We start from the raw sequence: 18667 nt of genomic DNA on the forward strand, positions 1-18667 counted from the left end.
CGAAGTTTCAAGCTTTTTATTTCCCTCCCCTTTTATTTTTTTTTCTTGGTTTTAAAAACAAAAACGCAGTGTTCCTGCGGAGCAGAGCAGCCGGAGTCGCTCTGGTAAAAACCCTGCCGCAACTCACACGGAAGTGGCTACAGAAATAATAATCAGGGCTGAGAAAGTCCTGCCACATTCCCCTTCGCTGAGCTTTGTTTGCACTGATTTATTACCACCTAATGCCAAAACTTCGTGGCTCTCCGGTCCTGGGCAGCCAGGCTTAGCACGAGCCCCGTTTCCGGAGCTGAAAATGCTGGTGACTCCGCACCGTTCCCGGGATGCAGGATGCAACCTCAGGGCAAGGTGCTTCAGGTCCTTTGGGCATCGCGTGGGCAGTGCAACATGTCTGAGCAGGCGAAAGTTGGAGGCATTTCCTTGAACCTGCTGCCAGGCCATTCATGAAGCGAGCGTGCCCCGTCTCAGAGGTGCTTAGTCAGGCTGGCAGCCGCGACAGTGATGCTGGTGGCTGCAGCGGGGATGGGTTTTTTGCGGAATTTGCCCAGCAAATTGCCCAGCAATTTGCCCAGCACCCTGTGCCCAGCAAGGAGCCACAGGTGCAGTGTCATGCTTGGGCTGGGCTCTTTCGGGAACTGTGACTGCCTTCCTGTAAATGCCCTGGTGAGGAAGAGAGCGGCTGAGCCTCCCCGGGCAGTGGCCCAGCTCGGCACACCCGCGGGGCCCCGAGGGTAGGGAAACGCCGGTTGCACAAGCCTGGGTGCTGCCTGCACTGCCTGCGCAGGCAGCCTGACGGGCACGGGCAGGCTTAGGGAGCCAAATCACGGTTACGGGGCTGTCAGACCCCTTTGCTCTTCAGCGAGGAACTGGCAGCAGCAGGCCAGATCCTGCACCTGGGCCGGCTCCAAGCCATCCCTGTGAGACACTGGCTCCACACCACGCTGGCAGGACCAGGGTGCTGGGGCACACCCCAACGTAACTGCATCCTGCTGTGAAAGGTGTTGGGTGGGCCAGCCTGGAGGACCTCGGCACGGCGCCTTCCCTGCGTGCAAAAGCAGGAGCAGGATTGTGCTGACTTGGCGGCAGCAGCATGAAAGTTGCTCAGGATGGGATTTGGCTGGCTCTGTCGTCTGCCTTCCCCGGCCAAGGGTCAGCTGGCATCACCTCTTCGCTGGGCCTTGGGATTCACAGCCTGGTCCGGGGACCGTGGGGACAGCCCCGAGCCCCTTCCCGCAGCGGGATCCCCCATCCCTCCCCCCTGAGCTCTGGGCTGCCTCATCCTTCACCATCTCCTGTTGTTGGCTGCAGTCCTCGATCTCCTTGGCCCCGAATCCCCATATAGGTGTTTCACGCTGGCAAGAAACATGGGGCAGTGTAATTAGGACAAACGCCCATTAAGCATTAATTAGATGTGGGGCTGGGCTGTGGGGGATGCTGCCGAGCACCCCAGCCCTGCAGCTATCACACACCCGGCAGTGCTGGTGGGCGCTCGGGGCTGAGCGGTTCCTCCGCACCGGCCCTGGCACAGGGCCGCATCATGCCGGGTCATGCCCAAGCAAGGCATTGGGCCGCATCTCTGCCACGGCCGGGTGCCTGCGTCTGAGTTCTGGCCCCCCGGTGTTGCAGGGTGCTTGCAGAGCGTGGGGCAGGCTGTGCCCGGGTTGCCAGAGCGAGAGCTGCGTGGAGCAAAGGTAAGAGCAAAGCAGCCCCGATGGCTGCCCTGGCCTCCTCCATCACCCAGCTACTGCTGGGTGCACCGGCCGGCACACGGGCAGGGTGCCCTCCCTGGCTGGGAGCTGCAGCCTGGACGTGGCCGCGGTGCCATGGCTTTTCCTCCTGCTCCCAGCTCTTTCCCTGCTCCTTGCAGCCCCGGGAGGGCTCTTGGTCCAACTGATCCCTCCCAATGCCGTGGTGAGTCCCCTCCTATGCTGCTTGCTGCTCTCTGCCCCCAGCCTGGTGCGCCCGGCAGAGGAGGGGTCTCAGCCAGACCCGGGCTGAACGTGGCCCAGCGCGATGTGCTGCCCGTGGCCCTGGTCCCACGGGAGCACCTGGCACCCGACGGCAGCAGCCCTCACTACCTGTGAGTGAGAGCAATCCTGGGAGTCCATGTTTTTAATCGGAGAGCTTGTCCCGGCACCGGCGGCTCCACCACATGCTCCTCCACCTACCCAAGCCACTGCCAGCCCCGAGTGTTTAGTTTACCGTGGGCTTTGCTTCTTGCCTCCTGGTTGTTCATCACCTGGGTAATGTTTGTTTTGCCCAGAATATCCCATCCCCGGGAGAGTCCTCACCCCTGGCTGCCCTCAGCACCCGGCTGGACCATGATGGCCCCGTGGCCAGTTCAGGGACACCAGGGAGGGTGTCATAGCTGGTGGCTGCAGTATCCCTGTGCCGAGCAAGAGCAGGCTGACGCTCGGGGCTGGGGTTGGGGCCATCGTGAACCCCTTTCCCTTTGTTTTGCCAGCGCCATGGCTCAGCCCAAGGGCACGGTCGTCCTCGCCTACAGCGGGGGCCTCGACACCTCCTGCATCCTGGTGTGGCTGAAGGAGCAGGGCTACGATGTCATCGCCTACCTGGTGAGCCCCACGTGGACCTCATCCCCAGGGGCTGGGGGTGGAGGGGACGCTGGGTCATGGGTCTGGGGACCTGGGTGGGTGACGGGGGTCCTGGCATGTGCGTGGCCATAGCAGTGACCCCGCTCTCGCTGGTTAACCATTGCCCAGCCCACGTGCTGCTCTGCTGAGCTGCCAGCCCTGTGCGGCACAGCCTGTCTCTGCCAGCACATGACCCTCCGCTAATGAGGGCAGCGCATCAGGGCAGAGCCAAGGGCTTGGCAGAGGAAGGTATGGCCCCGAGGTATGCCACCTCGGGGGGCAACCCCCCTCCTGCCTATCCTGGGTGGCCTCAAGCCTGGTCAGCACGGGCTTTGCCATGCCTCATGTGATGCCCCATGCTGGGCTGAGCTTGCGCTGGGTTTTGTGGTCTCCTTTCAAACTGAGTCTTGGTTTTTTCACCCCTTCTAGGCCAACATTGGGCAGAAGGAAGATTTTGAGGCGGCACGAAAGAAAGCGCTGGCGCTGGGGGCCAAGAAGGTAACGGCATCCCTCCCTCCGGGTGCCCAGGGAGCTCTGAGCTCCCCTGCTCCCTGCCGTGGGGCTGAGCCCTGGGGTCTCGCACACCCCACGGCTGGGGCCACTATGTGGGGGGACAATGCCAGCGAGGAATCCCTTTTCCAGAGGTTTTGCACCAAAGCCTTTTAGCAGCATCTAGGAAAGGGGAGGAGAAGGGACCCTTCGCCATGCCACCCCCAATGCCCCAGAGGAGCGGGATCCCACCCCCAGCCACCCTCCCATCACGGGGCTTCCTCCATCCTGGCAGGTTTACATCGAGGACATCAGCAAGGAGTTCGTGGAAGAGTTCATCTGGCCGGCGGTGCAGGCCAACGCTCTCTATGAGGACCGGTACCTGCTGGGCACCGCGTTGGCACGGCCCTGCATCGCCCGCAAGCTGGTGGAGATCACCCAGAGGGAGGGAGCCCAGTACGTTGCCCACGGGGCCACCGGCAAGGTGAGGGAGGACGGGGGCACCGGAGTGGGGATGGCATGGGGTGCTTGGGGGGGAACCCAGTCAGTCCCTTGGCCAAGCTGTAGGTGCCAGGAGGGGTGCACAGGGCATTTTGTGGGTGCTCTGCAGGGAAGTATTTTGACACTTCCTTCTCACTTCTGGGATTTCTGTGCCCGATTTCGGTTCCCTCTCCCTGTCGGGAAGGCTTGGGTCACAGCCAAACCCCCCCCACTTTCGCCAGCAGCTTTCTAAAAGCTGCTATGGGCAGGGGCTGCCCGGGCCAGGACCCGGCTGGGGCTGAGCCAGCACCGCCCGGGGCGTTTCGGGGCACCGCGGGCAGGGTGCGCTGCCTCGGTCCCTGTCCCGGTCCCTCTCCCCATCCCCTGCTGTCCCCGTCGCCGCCGGCCGCAGGGAGGACCCTTTGCCGCTAGAGGCAGCCAGAGACCGTGGAAAGGCTGCTTGGGGCCAGCCCCTGCCCGAAGAGGGGGAAATCCTCCACGGGGAGCGTGGGACCTGCGTGATGTGACCGTGGGCCACCCCCTGGCACCTCCAGCCCCTGCCCGCAAGCTGCCCAGCCCAGTGCGGGGACACCCGGGGCAGGGTGACACTGTCACCAGAGGCCACAAGCCTGGCTGGTCCCAGCTGCAGCTCTGTGGGGCCCTTGGGTGCTGTACATGCACCCAGGACCTGCCAGACGCTGCCTCCTCCCTGTCCTGCAGGGACTCGAAGCGTAGATTATGCCCGTCTTGGCCCAGGGGCAAAGGCGAGGTGCCCACCTGGAGGGGTCTCAGTGCAAGGGGCTGGGTTTGGGGGGCTGGGTTTGGGGGTCCCCAGCTATGGCGGAGGATCCTGCTAGAAGGGGGATTTTGGATGCAGCCAGGGGATAGCCAAGGGGCATGCCGGCACCGGGGAGATGGGGCAGAGGGGCAGCTGGGGGGCAGGGGGGCTTCGTGGCTGAAACAACTCTTGCTCCTGCTGCGATGGGTTCCCCGCACTCCTTCCCCAGCAGCCCCCCTCTTGAAGGCACCCGCTCGAGGGTGCCCTGGGCTAATGCACCCCTGGCACAATGATGTCCCCTCCGCTCCTGGGTACCACCAGCACCAGCTGGCCCCACTCGCAGGGGCACCCTCGGCTGCTCCCCAGGCTCTGCCTGCTCCGCAAGCCATTAAGCCGCCGGTGCAGGCAGGGACCGACCGTGGGTAACTCGACCCGGCTGCGCCCCGTCCCCGGCTGCGGCGTCTTAAATGCGGGCCATCTGCGGTGTCCCCACTGCCGGAGCAGATGGACTTGTTTTGGGCCTGTAAGGGAAATGAGTGCTTTGGTGGATGTACTCGCCTGCGCATAATAGTCCTCAGGGATTTCCCAGCCCGGCCGTAAATGTATCCTCCAGGCCGGGGCCGAGAGGAGGGGGGGGTCCTTACGCCCCTTGGTGCTGCTGGAAAATAGGCTTTGGTGAGCACTATTCCCTTGGAAGTGCTAATAACTCCCAGGCTCGCTCCTTGCCCCTTCCCGACTACCTGGCCTTATTAGCGGGACCTCATCAGCATGGGCCAATTAAGATAAAGGGAGGTTCAGAGCTATTTAATTATGAGCTGCTGCATCCTCCTGGACACCGTGGTCTTCCTCCCCCCTTGCCCTCTCCTTCCATGTGTCCTCTGATGCCTGCGGAGGGACAAATACCCAAATCTGGTTTCTACTAGTTCTGTTTTTAGGAGTGTCAGCCCAGGGGAGAGCATGGCTTGGGTGACCCTAGGATCAGCCGGGCTCCCTCGGAGCCAGGTGAATGAGCTGCATCGGGGTTTCGATCACTCCGTGCCCAATTCTATCAGGAGCACCAGGAAAGATGGTTTTGGGTTCAAACCAGCCATGGAGAGGAACCAGGAGTGACTCCATGGGACAGACGTGGCCCAGGTCCTGCCATCCATTACCCCCTCTCGCTGCCTTCCGTGCTGGGGGAACGGAGGGGATAAGTGGGTCCTCAGCCTCAGGCCTTGCTTTTCCAGTGAAAATAGCCAGCAATCCCATCCCAGTGTCGTTACTGGGAGACTAGGTGTGACACCCCTCTTGCACGGAGACCCTCGGTCTATGAAGTCCCTGGTAGCATCAGCCAGACGTTCCTCCCGGCTGGTGGCTCTCGCAGGGATTTGCAAACGCCCCGCTCAGCCCAGGGTCTCCCGAGCCACGGGCTGGGAGGCTTTTCCCACGAAACGGTTTGTCCCATGTGCTAGCCGGAGCTGAGACCCCGAGACGTGTCCCCTCTAGCTCCCGGCTGGGGGATTTTGGTCCTGTCCCTGCACAGGTAGAGCAGCTGGGAGCAGGGAAACAGCAGGTCCTCGCCCGCCACGGTGCGGGGTGAGCCCTCAGCATCTCCCCTTCGTGTTTCAGGGCAACGACCAAGTGCGGTTTGAGCTCACCTGCTACGCCCTGTGTCCTAACATCAAGGTAAGGCAGCCAAAATTGTCCCCTGGGACCCCACCGCCAGGCTCCTGGCCCCCTCCCCAGCTGGCGGGGAATTTTGTTTTAACACCAATGCAAGTGGCCGTGCCTCGCTTTAACAAGCTGCCAGCTGCACGAAGCAACGTTTTGGCATTTGAGGGGGCTGTAATGATCCTTAATTGATCTATTTTTACCCCAAGCGCTATGAGGCCACAGAGGAAACACTACCAAGGCAGCTGCCGGATAATCGATGCTGCATCCAGCATTCAGCACCCTGTTAGGGTCAGGGGTTTGGGTTACTCCACCCTTGTGTGGGGAGATTAAATTTCGGCTGGGGGACCGGCACCCCGTGGGTCCCAGCTCCCCGGGGCTGCCCGGAGCCCTCTCCCATGGGGAGCCTGGGATGGTGCCGAGGGGCAAAAAGGGGCCAGGGGCTGCAAGGGGGCCGGGGACTTCTCGTCTCATGCTCCTGCCTTCCCGCCAGGTCGTCGCACCGTGGAGGCTGCCCGAGTTTTACCAGCGCTTCCCTGGGCGCCGCGAGCTGATGGACTACGCCAAGGTAGGAGCCGGCTCGGGGCAGCTGCGGGATGCTCAGGGCAGCTGCGGGATGCTCACCATGGCTTGGCGGGTGACAGCAGCGACCCTGCACAACATCCCTGCAGCACCACGCCGGAGCCTTTTGGTCGGGGAGGGGGGGGTTCCCCTCTATTATTTTTTTTCTCTCCTTCCTTTCTAAAAGCCCCGTAATTACCTGGCTATTAATTGTAACCCGCTTTCCAAGGAAACAGGTCCTAGCTCCCTGGCTTGCCTAACAGACAAAGCAAATATGTTCGCCTTTGTTGTCCCTTCCTTTTTGAAGTACAAGTTGCAATAAAACATATTAGAAGTTTTGCATCAGGCTTTTACGTGCCCACCAGGGTACCTTTCTTTTTTAGCAACTTCATGGAAATGCTTGACAACTCGGCTCAATCAATCAAAAGGGAAAAGGCAGCTCTGTGCATAAACCAGAAAATTGCTTCAGTTTTTAAATAGCTGCCGTCGAAGCTGCCTGGGTAATCTCTGGGAAGGCGAGGTGCAGAGCCGGAGGGATGCAGAGCAGGGCGAGGAGCCCTCCGAGGCCATTAGGGCCGCCGAGAGCGGCGTGTTGAGGATTGTGTTTGCCATCTGCCATTGTATTATGAAGGGGCAAGTTTACGAGAGCTTTCCATATGTTGCCAAACAAATTGTCAAATAGGGGAGTTATTAAGAGTGCCGCAGTTTTATTATATGGAAGATGGAACATGTGTTTTGGGTTTGGGGGTTTTGTTTGGGTGGGGTTTTTTTGTTTGGAAGGGGGAAAAAAAGGGAAATTAAATGGATTGGGGCCCCATTCAAAGACGAAAGGTTGGGGTTGAGGGTTTGTAGTGCCTCTCGGTCTCTGGTTATGTTCGGCATTAAAAAAAAAAGGGGGTTTCCCTTCTTTTCCACAGTCAGGAGAGGGAGGTGTGTGGCCAGGTCCTTTCAGCACGTGGATGCACTCGCCTTGGCGCTCGGGGAGTTACAACGCGATGATGTTTGGGTCTCGGTTGCTGCCAGGGAAAGTGAGGATCTGTGCCGCCGCAGCACAGCTCTTGCCGTAGATTTGCTGCCCGGGTGCTGGAGCCAGCCTTGGTCCAGCAGAGAGCCACTCCAGCGGCCGCTTCATCCCCGCAACCAGCTGAGGCTGAAACGCTTTAATGAGCAAGGTGAAACTCTCCTGGATGCTGCTCCAGGACGAACCATCGCCTCGGGCAGAGCCAGGCAGGATGGAGCTCATCGGGGCTGTGCCCTGAGAGCGAGATCTCTCCTCGGTTGCGGCATGTTTGGTCCTGGCTGAGGCTGCCTGGGCTCGGTGGTTGTTAGTATGTGGGTCTGGACTCGGAGGATCCCCTCTGAAGTGATAACGTGGGGCGAGGATGGGCTGGGGAGCACGGGCTTCCCCGGCTGCCAGGAGGAGGCAGAGGGAGGAGAGGGCTGGCTGGGAAAATAAATCAACTGGGGCTCATGGCTCGCGATCGGCGGGTATTTGGGTCTGAAAGATGCGTTTATACATCCCGGGTGAGATCGGTGTGACCGGTGGCACGGGGAGAGCCTGTCAGAGGGCACTGCCCCCCAGCCCCACGCTGCTGAGTGCAGCCCATCAGGGTAAACAGCACTCGGCATTAATTGCTTGGCTTTAATTAAGATGAAACCTCCTCTGCCAACATCCACGAGGGCGCTGGGATGAGGACAAGGGGACAGGTGCTGATGGGAGTGTGGTCTGACCCCAGGCGGGGTTGAGGTCTGTCCCCTAGCCCTCGGTCTCCCTTAGCATTATTTGGGGGGCTCTGGGGGGTTGGGAGGCACCTGCAGCTCCATCTGTCCAAGGGATGGGACAAGGAGAGGCGTCTTCTTGCTCTTTCCTGGAGAAGCCAGGTGATCCTGAGCACTTGCACCCAGCAGGCAGTGTTTTGCCCTTCCAGCAAGCCCAAGCTTGTGTTTTGAAGCCCGTGTGAAGCGTAGACGAGCTCTGCCTGCTCTCCCCCAAGGTCTGTGGGCAGGAGAGCACCCTGTGCCCACCAGCCCTGCAGAGGGGCCTGGCTCAAGGAGGCAAAGGCTGCCCAGCGCCCACTTCCAAAGCCTGGGGTGGAGGTCCTGGGGGGGTACCACACTGGAAGCGTGCTTTGGGACCAGCGAACCATGATGAGCCCCAGGGCTGAGTTACTCCTAAGGTAACTCAGCAGGGCTGAGTTACCTCCTAATGCTGCAGAGGGGCTAACTCAGGACCTTGCTGCGATCTCAGGTGATGGGTTGAGGATGGTGATTTAACAAGCACAAGTGTTTCCTTCCCCTCTTCCTGGCAAACAAGGAGCCTCTGCTCAGCTCCTGCTCCTCTCCTCCTGGCCAAGCCTGAGGTCCCTGCTGTGGTGACAGTGAAATGGCAGAGCCACCTGCCCTTGTATAGGCTGTACGAACATGCCGAGGCGCGGTGGGAACCTGCAGCCGCCGCCACCTCCAGCCCCGGTTTGCCGTGGCCATCCTGCAGCCGGGACATTGCGGCTCGACTTGCCAGCAGGGTGGGCGATGTCCCCGCTGGCTCTGGTTGTTAGCTCGCCACTGTCGCCTCTCCCGCTAATTCCCCCGCGTATTCACCTCGTCTTCACAGGCAATTTCCCCCATTGAAGTGTCAGCAGATAATTGAGCGCGCTGGTGACCTTGTTAGGGAGCTGGGCTCGGCACTGTGCGCTGCACCGGGGAGGCAGCCGGTGCGGGGCCGTGCGTCCCCGGGCATGGCACGCTCAGGATGCCTGGGCTCAGGGGAATGCCTGCCGTGTGTCTGCATCACCACGTGTTTGCACGAGGCTGTGGGGACGTGTGTGCTGTCCCCTCGCGGCAGAGCATCAGTCCTGTTTAGGCTGGAGAGCATCCTGTGGTTTTGGGGATTTCTGTCCCTGTGTCACCTCCCCTTGATGAGGAGCTAAGCCGGGGGAATGCGCCATCCTGGACCTGGACCTAGAAAAAGCACACAACGTCCATGCCGACGTCTCCATTGCTTGGGTTCATGGGATGCTCTGGGGCTCCGTCTCAGCTCGTGGCAGGGCTGGGGTGGCTGTTTTCCTCCTGGCCACACTGTGTCCCTGACGTCCCCATCAAGGTGGCCCTCATGGTGGGAGCTGATGTTGCCCAGGGTCAGGGACGCAGACGTCCACCTTGCTCCGTGCCGCCTTGCTGGTGGCCGTGGGTTGTGCCTTTGCGCTGTCGGGACTGATCCCGGCAGAGGCCAGTGCTGGCGGGGGCTGGCTCTCCCCGTGGGCTTGCTCAGCGCCGCTCCCCTTCTCTTGGCAGAAACATGGGATCCCGGTGCCCGTGACGCCCCAGACGCCCTGGAGCATGGATGAAAACCTCATGCACATCAGGTGAGAGGCCAGGCGGGCAGGGAGCTCCCGTGGGGTGAGGACCCAGAGCCTGGGGTCCCGATCCCCCCATCCTGCATGGTCAGGACAGCCCTTCCCATCTCCAGAGTCCCAGGCTGCTCCTCCATGTGCTGGCCAAGGGTGACCCCAAAACCTCCAGCATCCCTTTCTGCCCAGTTGTCCACATCCCACGTGGCAGCATCCATCTCCTGGGCTCTCCCAAGCCCAGCGCTGCTTGCAGGGTTGCTGCTAAAAGCCCCTGGAGGTCCATAACACGTATTTATGCCCATCCTTATGGGGTGGTGGGAGTGGGGGGGTCATCCTGGCAGGTTTTGGGGTTGCAGGTTGCAGGTGCTGCAGTGACTTGTCTCTCCTTCCCTGCCTGCTGCAGCTACGAAGCCGGGATCCTGGAGAACCCCAAGGTAATTGATCACGGCCGGCGTGGCAGCCACAGGGCTGAGGGCGTCTCGTGTATTTGCAGCCTAATTGGAAATTTCACGGCAGGCCGTGTGTGGCAGGGAGGCCCTGCCGCCCACCCTGGCCCCTCCGTCTCTCCTGGCACGTTAATTGCCGCTGGCGTGAATAGGGGAAGGGACCGTTTCAGGGTGGCACCGGAGGGGACAATGTCACGGGGCAGCAATAAAGGAGCAATTAGACAGATGAGGCACTGATGGCTGGTGGCGGGTGACAGAGGTCCGGGCTGGCCCGTGCAGCTTGGGTCCCCTGCCCGTGCCTGCAGCTTGCCCAGCCTTCCTCACTTTTCCATCCCCACCATCTGGGGGAAAATGGGGTATAACCTCCCCTTGCATGGGGTGGTGCTTGGAGACCCCAAGGGCACCCATGGGACCACCGGCTCCCGGGCAGCTCTGGCTGCCGACGGGGCCAAGAGCCCGGTGATGGCGGGTGCTGCGGCCAGGCGCTGCTGGTGAGCACGGCACATCGCTCCGGTGGCGTGGGTCCGGCCCCGGCTGCCTTCGAATAGTGCTCATGGTCCGGCTGCCTGCTGGCCCCTGCCTGCACTGTTCACGCTCCAGCAGGTCGCGACGCTCGGTGGCTACTTAAACTATCCATCAGGGCTAATTAGACAATCTGGGGAGAGGAGGGGGAGGCAGGCGGAGAGGGAGAGGAGCCGGCTGGAGCTCAGCGGCCCGCAGCCGGCTCGCTGCGGCTGGGCTGGCGCGTGCCTCCGGCGGGGGCGTGAGGAAGAGGAAGGTGGTGAGGGGATCCCGCTCCCACTTTGGTGCCCTCCGGAGGGGTGTCTGCAGGTCAGGCTTTGCAAAGCCGGGCCCTCGGGGGCTTCTCGTCCTTCAGGAGAGCGGTTGGCACAGGGATGGGTTTTCATGCCTCTAACTGGGGCTAGCAAGGGACAGACCCGTGCCCTTCCCGGTGCACCCATCCTGACCACCCCTCCGCACCCAGCACCTCCCCGCTTGGGGAAGATCCCTGGTCCCGAGGCTCTGCCCAAGCCCGTTTTCTTCCCCAAGCCAGCTTGGAAAATGGGGCCAGTTTAGCAGAGAACAGAGCAGCGACCCCATCCCCGAGCCTCCTCCGCTCGGGCACCTCTCCGCCTGCCAGAGCCAGGAGGTGGCTTCCCGGAGCACGGTGTCACCACTGTCCCCTTCCCTGGCCCGGGGAAGCGGTGCCGGGCACCAGGGTGGCGGTGGCAGGGTCCGGGGTGCCAGGCACGGCGGGCTCCCCTCCCCAAACCCCCGGGACCTGCCAAACGCAGGGATTTGAAAGCAGATGGTTGAGCTATTTTCTGCCTCTGTGAGGCCCGATTGAAGGGCAATGAGGCAGCTAATGCGGAGAAAGATAGAAATTTACTTGCTTTAACTTCATATGGCACTCTGAAAGAGTTCATTCAGTCCCGGGCACAACAATATCAGCCGGATGAATAAACCATTTGCGGCATCGATAGCTCTGCATCATGGTTTACTTCATGGACCATTTGCTTCCAATTTCTTCTCTTCTTGCCCCGTTTTTCTTGCTTCTTCCTTCCCCCCTCCCTCTCTCCCTTTCCACACACTCTTCCTTTTTTTTTCCCCCCCTTCCCCCCCCCCCTTTTTTTTTTTTCCCCTCTCTCCCCTTTAAAGATGACATTGCAGGACTAGCCCCCCTGCGGGGAGGGATAAATAGGAGGCATTGATACACTGCAACAAACTATTTGTCATTTGAACTGTGCTTTTAGGAGAGAGAATAAAAAGAGGACAGACTCACACCGTAATGATGGAATGCAAGCCAAATGTCACTTTTATTTCTATTTAGTTATTTTATTTAATAGGGGTTTTCATAGTTGGATCGGAAAATTGGAAACTACCTGACTTTGACTTCCAATGTTTAGTAAAGAGTTTTTAATACTTTCCGGTATTTTTTCCTCTCCCGCCCCCCCATCTTTCCTTTTGAACTCAAAGTTTTTCATCATCTCTCGCAGGTTCGTCTAGTTAATAAGTGTGATCAGGGCTAGGAAAGGCCAGACGATGTAAAATTGAAATCCGCAGCCCGTGTAATTTGTGCGTGTGCGTGCACGGGGGAGGCGCGTGCGCGAACGCCTCTTGTTTAAAACAAGGGAAAGGGGCAAAAATGAGATAAAATGGGAACCTGAGCGTGACTTTGCTGGAGCATGTGCTGGGGTAGTTATGTCTGTATTCCCGGGACTTGGCTGCGGTTGCTGCCGGGACGTGCGCCCCGGGGTTTGGGGTGAGGCGAGGGGGGTCCCCCCGGTGTGGAGGAGATGGCAGGGATGCTCGCGGCCAGGCAGGCTGCCCTCGGGTGCTGGCAGTGATTGGGCTTTGCTATTTATTGGACAAAAAAAAAAAGACGATGTTTTCACTAAAAGGCTTATTTTTCATCTTTAAAAATTTTAGATGAAAACTTCTGCAGAGAAATTAGTTCTCCCTTAAAAAAAGCTTAAAAAATTTTTTAAAGCGATCCCTTTTGCCTTTTTTTTTTTTTTTAAACTTGCTTTCTACCTTGTCCTTTTTCCCTCGCTGGAAAGGAGGAGGGAGGGAAAGTGAGCAGGAGAAAAGTTGTGCTTTAAAAAGGAGAGGAGAGGCAGGGGGGAGCGCGGGCCAGGCTGCGGGTGCGTGGTGCAGGCAGGGCCCCAGCTGCAGGCAGAGCCCTGGGTGCAGGCAGGGCCCCGCCGCCCAGGGGTGCCCAGAGCTCCAGCTCTCACCAGCCGGGTTTTGTGTGGAAATACCAGTTTACCACCGCTTAAAACATTTGCAGGAGCGGCTGGGTTTGGAGAAACTCCACCCGAGCTGCTTGCACAAGGGGTTTTAGGTTGCCGGGACTCCTCAGCTGGAGGCTCCTTTGCAACGTTCCCTCCGATGTCGGCCAAGGACAGGTTTGGCCCAGCCCTGCCCTGCGGTTCGCTTGCTTGGTGCTGCCTGCCTTTCCACCACTCTGTGCCTCAGTTTCCCTCCCCTCCGCCTCCCGGAGCTGTGGCTGAGTGTGTGGGGAGGTCCCTTTAGAGACAGGAGTTTGCAAACCCCGGTCCGAAAGTGTTTTGGGGCCGGCGCATGCAGCCGCGTCGTGCGTGAGTGCCGAGGGGGCACGTGAAATTGCAAAGCATTTGCTCTCCAGGCCGGAAAGCTTTTTTTTTTTATTATATTTTCCCACCCCCTCTTCTGGCACGCGCTTCAATTGCGGCAATTCATCGTCAGCGCCCGAGCCTCCGATGGCCCGGCTCAGACAGAGATAAGATGCCCCTTTCCTATAAATCTAGAAAAAAAAAATATACATAAAGGTTGATGTGCTCTGAAATGGGTTTTTGCTTTGTTCCTCTATTTTCCCCCGTGTGTATTAACCCCGGGGACACCATGAAAGAGCCGGTGCGCCTGGAGCACCTGCTGGGGTCAGGCCTCCTCATTAGTTTTTTCGGTCAGCGCCGAATAAGCCCGGCCGTGGCGCGGGGACGTGCGGGCGCCCGCCCTGCCGCTTGCTGCCATCGTCCCGCTTTTCCCTGCCTGACTTGCTTCTCCGCTGCCATCCCACCTCCAGCTGTGGGGGCGTCGGAAGAAAAGATGAGATCAAGTTGAGGGGAAAAATTGGCTGATTCTTCCAACCCCTTTGTTCCCGGGGCCCCGGTAAGCGTCGGTGCTGTGCCGTGCCGGCCCCGCGCTTTGGGATGGGGGATGCACACCGGGGTTGGGGCTGCCAGCGGGGTTGGCAGCGCCAACGCCACCGACTTTCCCTCTTCTCTCCTCCCCCCCCCCCCCCCCCCCCCGGCAGAATCAGGCTCCCCCCGGGCTCTACACGAAGACCCGCGATCCGGCCACCTCTCCCGACACCCCGGACGTGCTGGAGATCGAGTTTGAGCGGGGTAAGCGCCTCCTCGCAGCCGGCCCCTTGCGCCTCTGCCCCTTGAAGCCAAACCCCGCTCCCCAGCCAGGACCGGGGGCCACCGGCGACCGGGAGCATCCCTGGGGCGGGGACAGGCGGGGTGAGCCCTGACTTGTGGCATCAGGGCTTGGGACGGTGCTTGCAGCACCTTGGGGCTCTTTGAGGTGTGCAGAAGGTCTGGGTATGTCTTGGGGGGCTTGCTGGGACCCCTCTGAGAGTGGAGAGGGGTCTGAGCCCCCGCCCCAGCCATCGAGGTGCAGTGGGCACGGGGTCCCTCTCCTGCAGGGTGGCACACAGGTGGCCCTGGCCAGTGTCACAGCCGGGGAGATGCTCCAGCAGGATTTGGGCAGCGGTGCTATCAGCATCACATGGAGGAGAGAGGGACACCCTGTCCCATCCCGGGGGACGCACGGCAGGGCCCAGCCCCGGAGCCGTCACCCGGAGAGGGGACGTGGGGCAGCATCTCCCACCTCCGCCAGCCACGAGCATCCCCGTGCCACCATCCATCCTGGCAGCAGCAGTGAGCCCAGCCCGGGCTGGGGAGACCCCTCTCGGAGGGGGCACCCCCTCCCTGCCGCCCCCCCACCTCCAGCAGCCCTGCTCCATTATAATGATCCCCCTGCAAGGAGCAGCCCCCCTCCCAGCAGCCCATTCAACCCCTAGTTAATTTATTTGAAGTTTTAATCTAATTATTAACTATTTTAAAGGCTAAGCAGCTTTCGCCAACAACGGCCCCGACAACGTCGGCTCTCCGCCGAGCGGACCCTGGCCAATACCCCGGCGGAGGATGCGAATAGAAAGAGCCGGGGCGAGGAGAGGGCGCGGGGGGGGCGGGGGGGGCCGCGCCGAGAAGCAGCTTAAGGTTCATTATTGCCGCGAGTTACATTTAATAGCAATTTACAACTGAGTTTATAAACCCCTGGAAAATAGGGGGTTTAGGGGGGGCGGGGGGGGGGGGGGGAGCTGACAGCCCCCGTCACTAGACAGGGCTCTAGCGGGCGCCTCCGTAATAAAGACTAGAAAGGGAGGCATTGAGGCTGATTGGCAACTGATAGTGCGTTAAATGGTAATGAGGAGGGCAGATGGAGGGGGGATTAGCCTCCAACTCCGCACTGCTTTTCTTTGTGGGCCCCGCAGCCCCCTTGTCAGCTTCCTAATACATTTATTGCTCATTTCACACCGCTGAAGAAAAATGCCTCTTTCTATTCAGCATCCCTCCCGCCCAGCCCCGCTCCTGCCCGGTGCCCTTAAAAAAAATTTAAGGGAAAAAAGAGGCGGGGGGGGGGGGGGGGGGGGGGGAAGGTGCAATAATTAATTCATGGCGGGGAGCGCCCCGCCGCGGGGTGCGTGTGCGAGCAGCCGTGCCCCGGTGTGGGGGTCCCCCCCCCAGACGTCCCCCGCGCTGGCAGGGTGGGGGACACATTTGTCAGCCGCCCCCCCCGGCAGGGGCTGGTGGGACAGAAGGTGCTGCGCTGTAAGACAATTGCCGAGCGTGAAATTCAATTAGTTAAGGGCCTGGTTGCAATTTCACAGGCCCTAAAAAAGAGAGAGGGAGAGGAGAGGGGAAAAGGGGGGGGGGACGTTTTTATGGCCTTTTTTATTTATTTATTTTGCTTCTCTCCCGAGGTGGGTCCCCCTCCCCTCGCCTCCCCCCGGCACCAGCTTGGATATGCCTTTTTAAGAAGTTATTTAGAGTTCATATCTGTCACATCTATTTAACGCCCGCGGGGTGATGTTCCGGGGGGATCCTGACACCGGCTGATCCTGCCCGTCCTCCCTCCCCGCCTCTGCAGGTGTCCCTGTGAAGGTCACCAACGCCGGGGACGGAGCCACTCGTTGCTCGGCCCTGGAGCTCTTCGTGTACCTGAACGACATCGCGTGAGTGCCACGCTGTCCCCTGCCATTTGCCCGCCGGCTAACAGCGGGGACAAGGGCAGGGTCCCCAGGGTGGGGTGAAAGCGGGATGCTCGCAGCAGGGGCGTCCTGATGAGCCCAGGGATGGCGGTCAGCAGTGTGAGGATGGGATGGTCCCACTTGGGTCCCAGTTGTGCCATTCATGCCAGCAAGCAGAGCTGGGCACCGAGGCCAGGAGCACGGGGGTATTTAAGGTTTATGCTCCCTGTGCATGAGAAGGGCTAAGAAGTCTTATTAACACCCTGTGCATTTACCGTCTGCCCCAGCCGCACGGTTGGGCGAGGGCTGCCCTGCCCGCGGCGGGGGGGCTCAGCCCTGGGGCACCCCTTGCCTGCAGGGCACCCTTTGCCCCTGCTCCCAGCTCAGCCCCGGACGCCCAGCTCCTGCATCCCAGGGGGCATTGCCTCACCCTGCCTGCCCAAGGGGACTCAGTGTCCCTTTTGGGTGGAGAGTTGGCTTTTTTGGGGCATGGAGATGTGCTGGCTGCCTCCATTGCCCTGTCCTACCCCTGCCTCCGCAGCAGCAGCTCCTTCGGGCTTTTCTGCCCTGTGCCACCCCTTGCCCGGTTTCTGCTGCCACCGGGGCAGAGCCATCCCCAGGGGCTTGCTGAAAAATCAGGCAGCACCCATGAGGGCACCCGCTCCTCCCACCCCACACCAAGTGCCACCCAGTCCCCGGCCATCCTCCTTTGTGCCTCTGCCTTTATCTCCCCGGTGCTGAATGGGAATGAACTTTTCCATGTAGTTCCCTTTTTAAATGTTAATTAAGTGGTTTTAAAATGACTTAGTCCATCGGGAATACAGCTGCGGCATGTCCTGTCCCCTTGCCTGGTTTATTTTCCAGTGGCCCAGGTGCCACAGCTGCCTGCGGCGCTGCCAGCCCCAGCAGCGAGCGAGGATGGAGAGGCTGGTGGCACAGCAAAGAGGAGGGGAAAAGGAGAGAAAATCCATCTCCTTGTCACTTGTCCTATTCGGGGGTCACTACCAACGGTCACCATGCTGTCATTTGGGGTTTGCCCCCCGTTGTCGTCCCCCCCCCCTCAACCCACTTCTCGTGGCCACCTGCGTCCCGCTGCAGGGCTGGGGCTGCTGCAACCTCCCTTCTCCGCAGGGGCAAGCACGGCGTCGGGCGCATCGACATCGTGGAGAACCGCTTCGTCGGGATGAAGTCCAGAGGTGAGCGGCCACCGGCCAGCGGTGCTGTCCCTGCCCTAAAAACAGCAAAAAAAGGGAAAACCCCGGTGGGACGTGGGGGGTGCTCAGCATCGCCAGAGTGCTCTGGCTCAGGCCATGCCAGCAGCCCTTAACCGCTCCCTTCCCATCAGCTTTTGACCGAGATTTCCCTGTGACAGGGAGTTCTCACTGGTCTCTAATGAAGGCAGCTGCCCGCTCGCTGCCAGTGTAAGTAACGAGAGGGCTCATAAGCATTTCCCATCTCCTTGCCCCTGCTCTTTTGTTTTAAATCTCGTTAATACCTAATTAGACGCTCTCTTCCTTTAAACTTGCTCTTCGTGCAGGGCATCGGCAAATATTTTGATAAGACTCAGCCCGCGGTCTCCCTCCCCACCGCGGGGCACTGGCCCCTTTGCAAGAGCATCAGCCACGAAAAGCGAGAAACAAAACCCCAAATCATTTGATCTGAGTTTGAATAATCGAATTAAAACCGAAAGAAGAAAAAAAAACCCCAACCCGACCCCAAACCGCACACACCAGCCTGTGCATTTGCATGCAGGATGCTGAGTAATTTGTCAAAATCTGTTTTATTTTTTTAAGAGCCACTGACACGCTCTAGTGACCCTTCCAGCATTTAATAATTTCTCTAAACCCCATTTAACTGTCATGTCTTTCTCCTGTGTGACATTGCCAAGCGATCGCTGCCGTGTTTGTGCACCGGCAGACGCGGGAGGACCGGGCTTTCTGGGGACAGCGGGGGTGCGCACGCCGCGGGGGCAAGACCTTGGCGGCGGGTTTTCCCCCTTGCTTTGAGCAGGATCCTGCCCCCAGTTTTGCTCCTTGGGATTAGCAGAAACCTCTCCAAAATCTGCTCCGAGAAATGCTCTGCAGGAGAGATGGAGAGCTGGGATGGGAGGGGGCTGGAGCAGGAGGGTGCTGCCGGTACCTGCCTCCACCCTAAGGGTTTTGGGGTGCAGGGCAGCTCGGGGTGGCCCCACCACCGCTCTGCAGGAGCATTTTGGACCCCAACTGGGGTTAGGGTCAACAAGGCAGGAGATGGGACCTGGGCTCACAGGCGGGAGGAGACGATCCCTTAAATCACAGCGGTGTGTGGTGGCCCCAGTGGCTGTTTGCTCCCACCACCTCGGGGCAGCACAGGGATGCCTTCTCCCCGGGGACCCCCACTCTGCAGGGGAAACTGAGGCACGGGCAGTCAGCAGCACAGCAAGAGCCCTCCACGGCCATGGAGGTGGCAGCGAAGGCTCCCGCCAGGTGCCTCCTCTCCCTCACCTCCTGGACCCAGGGAGTTGGGGAAGAGAAAACTTCATTTGC

The 18667-nt window shown here is 60.1% G+C and overlaps 1 protein-coding gene across 1 annotated transcript in view; it reads left to right on the forward strand.

Annotated features, from left to right (window-relative positions):
• ASS1 (argininosuccinate synthase 1) overlaps positions 1-18667 on the forward strand; it is a 28777-nt gene that overhangs the window by 628 nt on the left and 9482 nt on the right. The window contains exons 2-12 of the mRNA XM_076355120.1: positions 1624-1688; positions 2462-2573; positions 3021-3089; positions 3376-3564; positions 5947-6003; positions 6482-6556; positions 9841-9911; positions 10300-10330; positions 14139-14229; positions 16043-16127; positions 17274-17338. Of these exons, the coding sequence (XP_076211235.1) occupies positions 2466-2573; positions 3021-3089; positions 3376-3564; positions 5947-6003; positions 6482-6556; positions 9841-9911; positions 10300-10330; positions 14139-14229; positions 16043-16127; positions 17274-17338 (841 nt within the window). The 5' untranslated portion in view covers positions 1624-1688; positions 2462-2465. The remainder of the gene's footprint in view (positions 1-1623; positions 1689-2461; positions 2574-3020; positions 3090-3375; positions 3565-5946; positions 6004-6481; positions 6557-9840; positions 9912-10299; positions 10331-14138; positions 14230-16042; positions 16128-17273; positions 17339-18667) is intronic.

Source organism: Aptenodytes patagonicus, chromosome 18, assembly GCF_965638725.1.
Source record: "Aptenodytes patagonicus chromosome 18, bAptPat1.pri.cur, whole genome shotgun sequence".
NCBI lineage: Eukaryota > Metazoa > Chordata > Aves > Sphenisciformes > Spheniscidae > Aptenodytes > Aptenodytes patagonicus.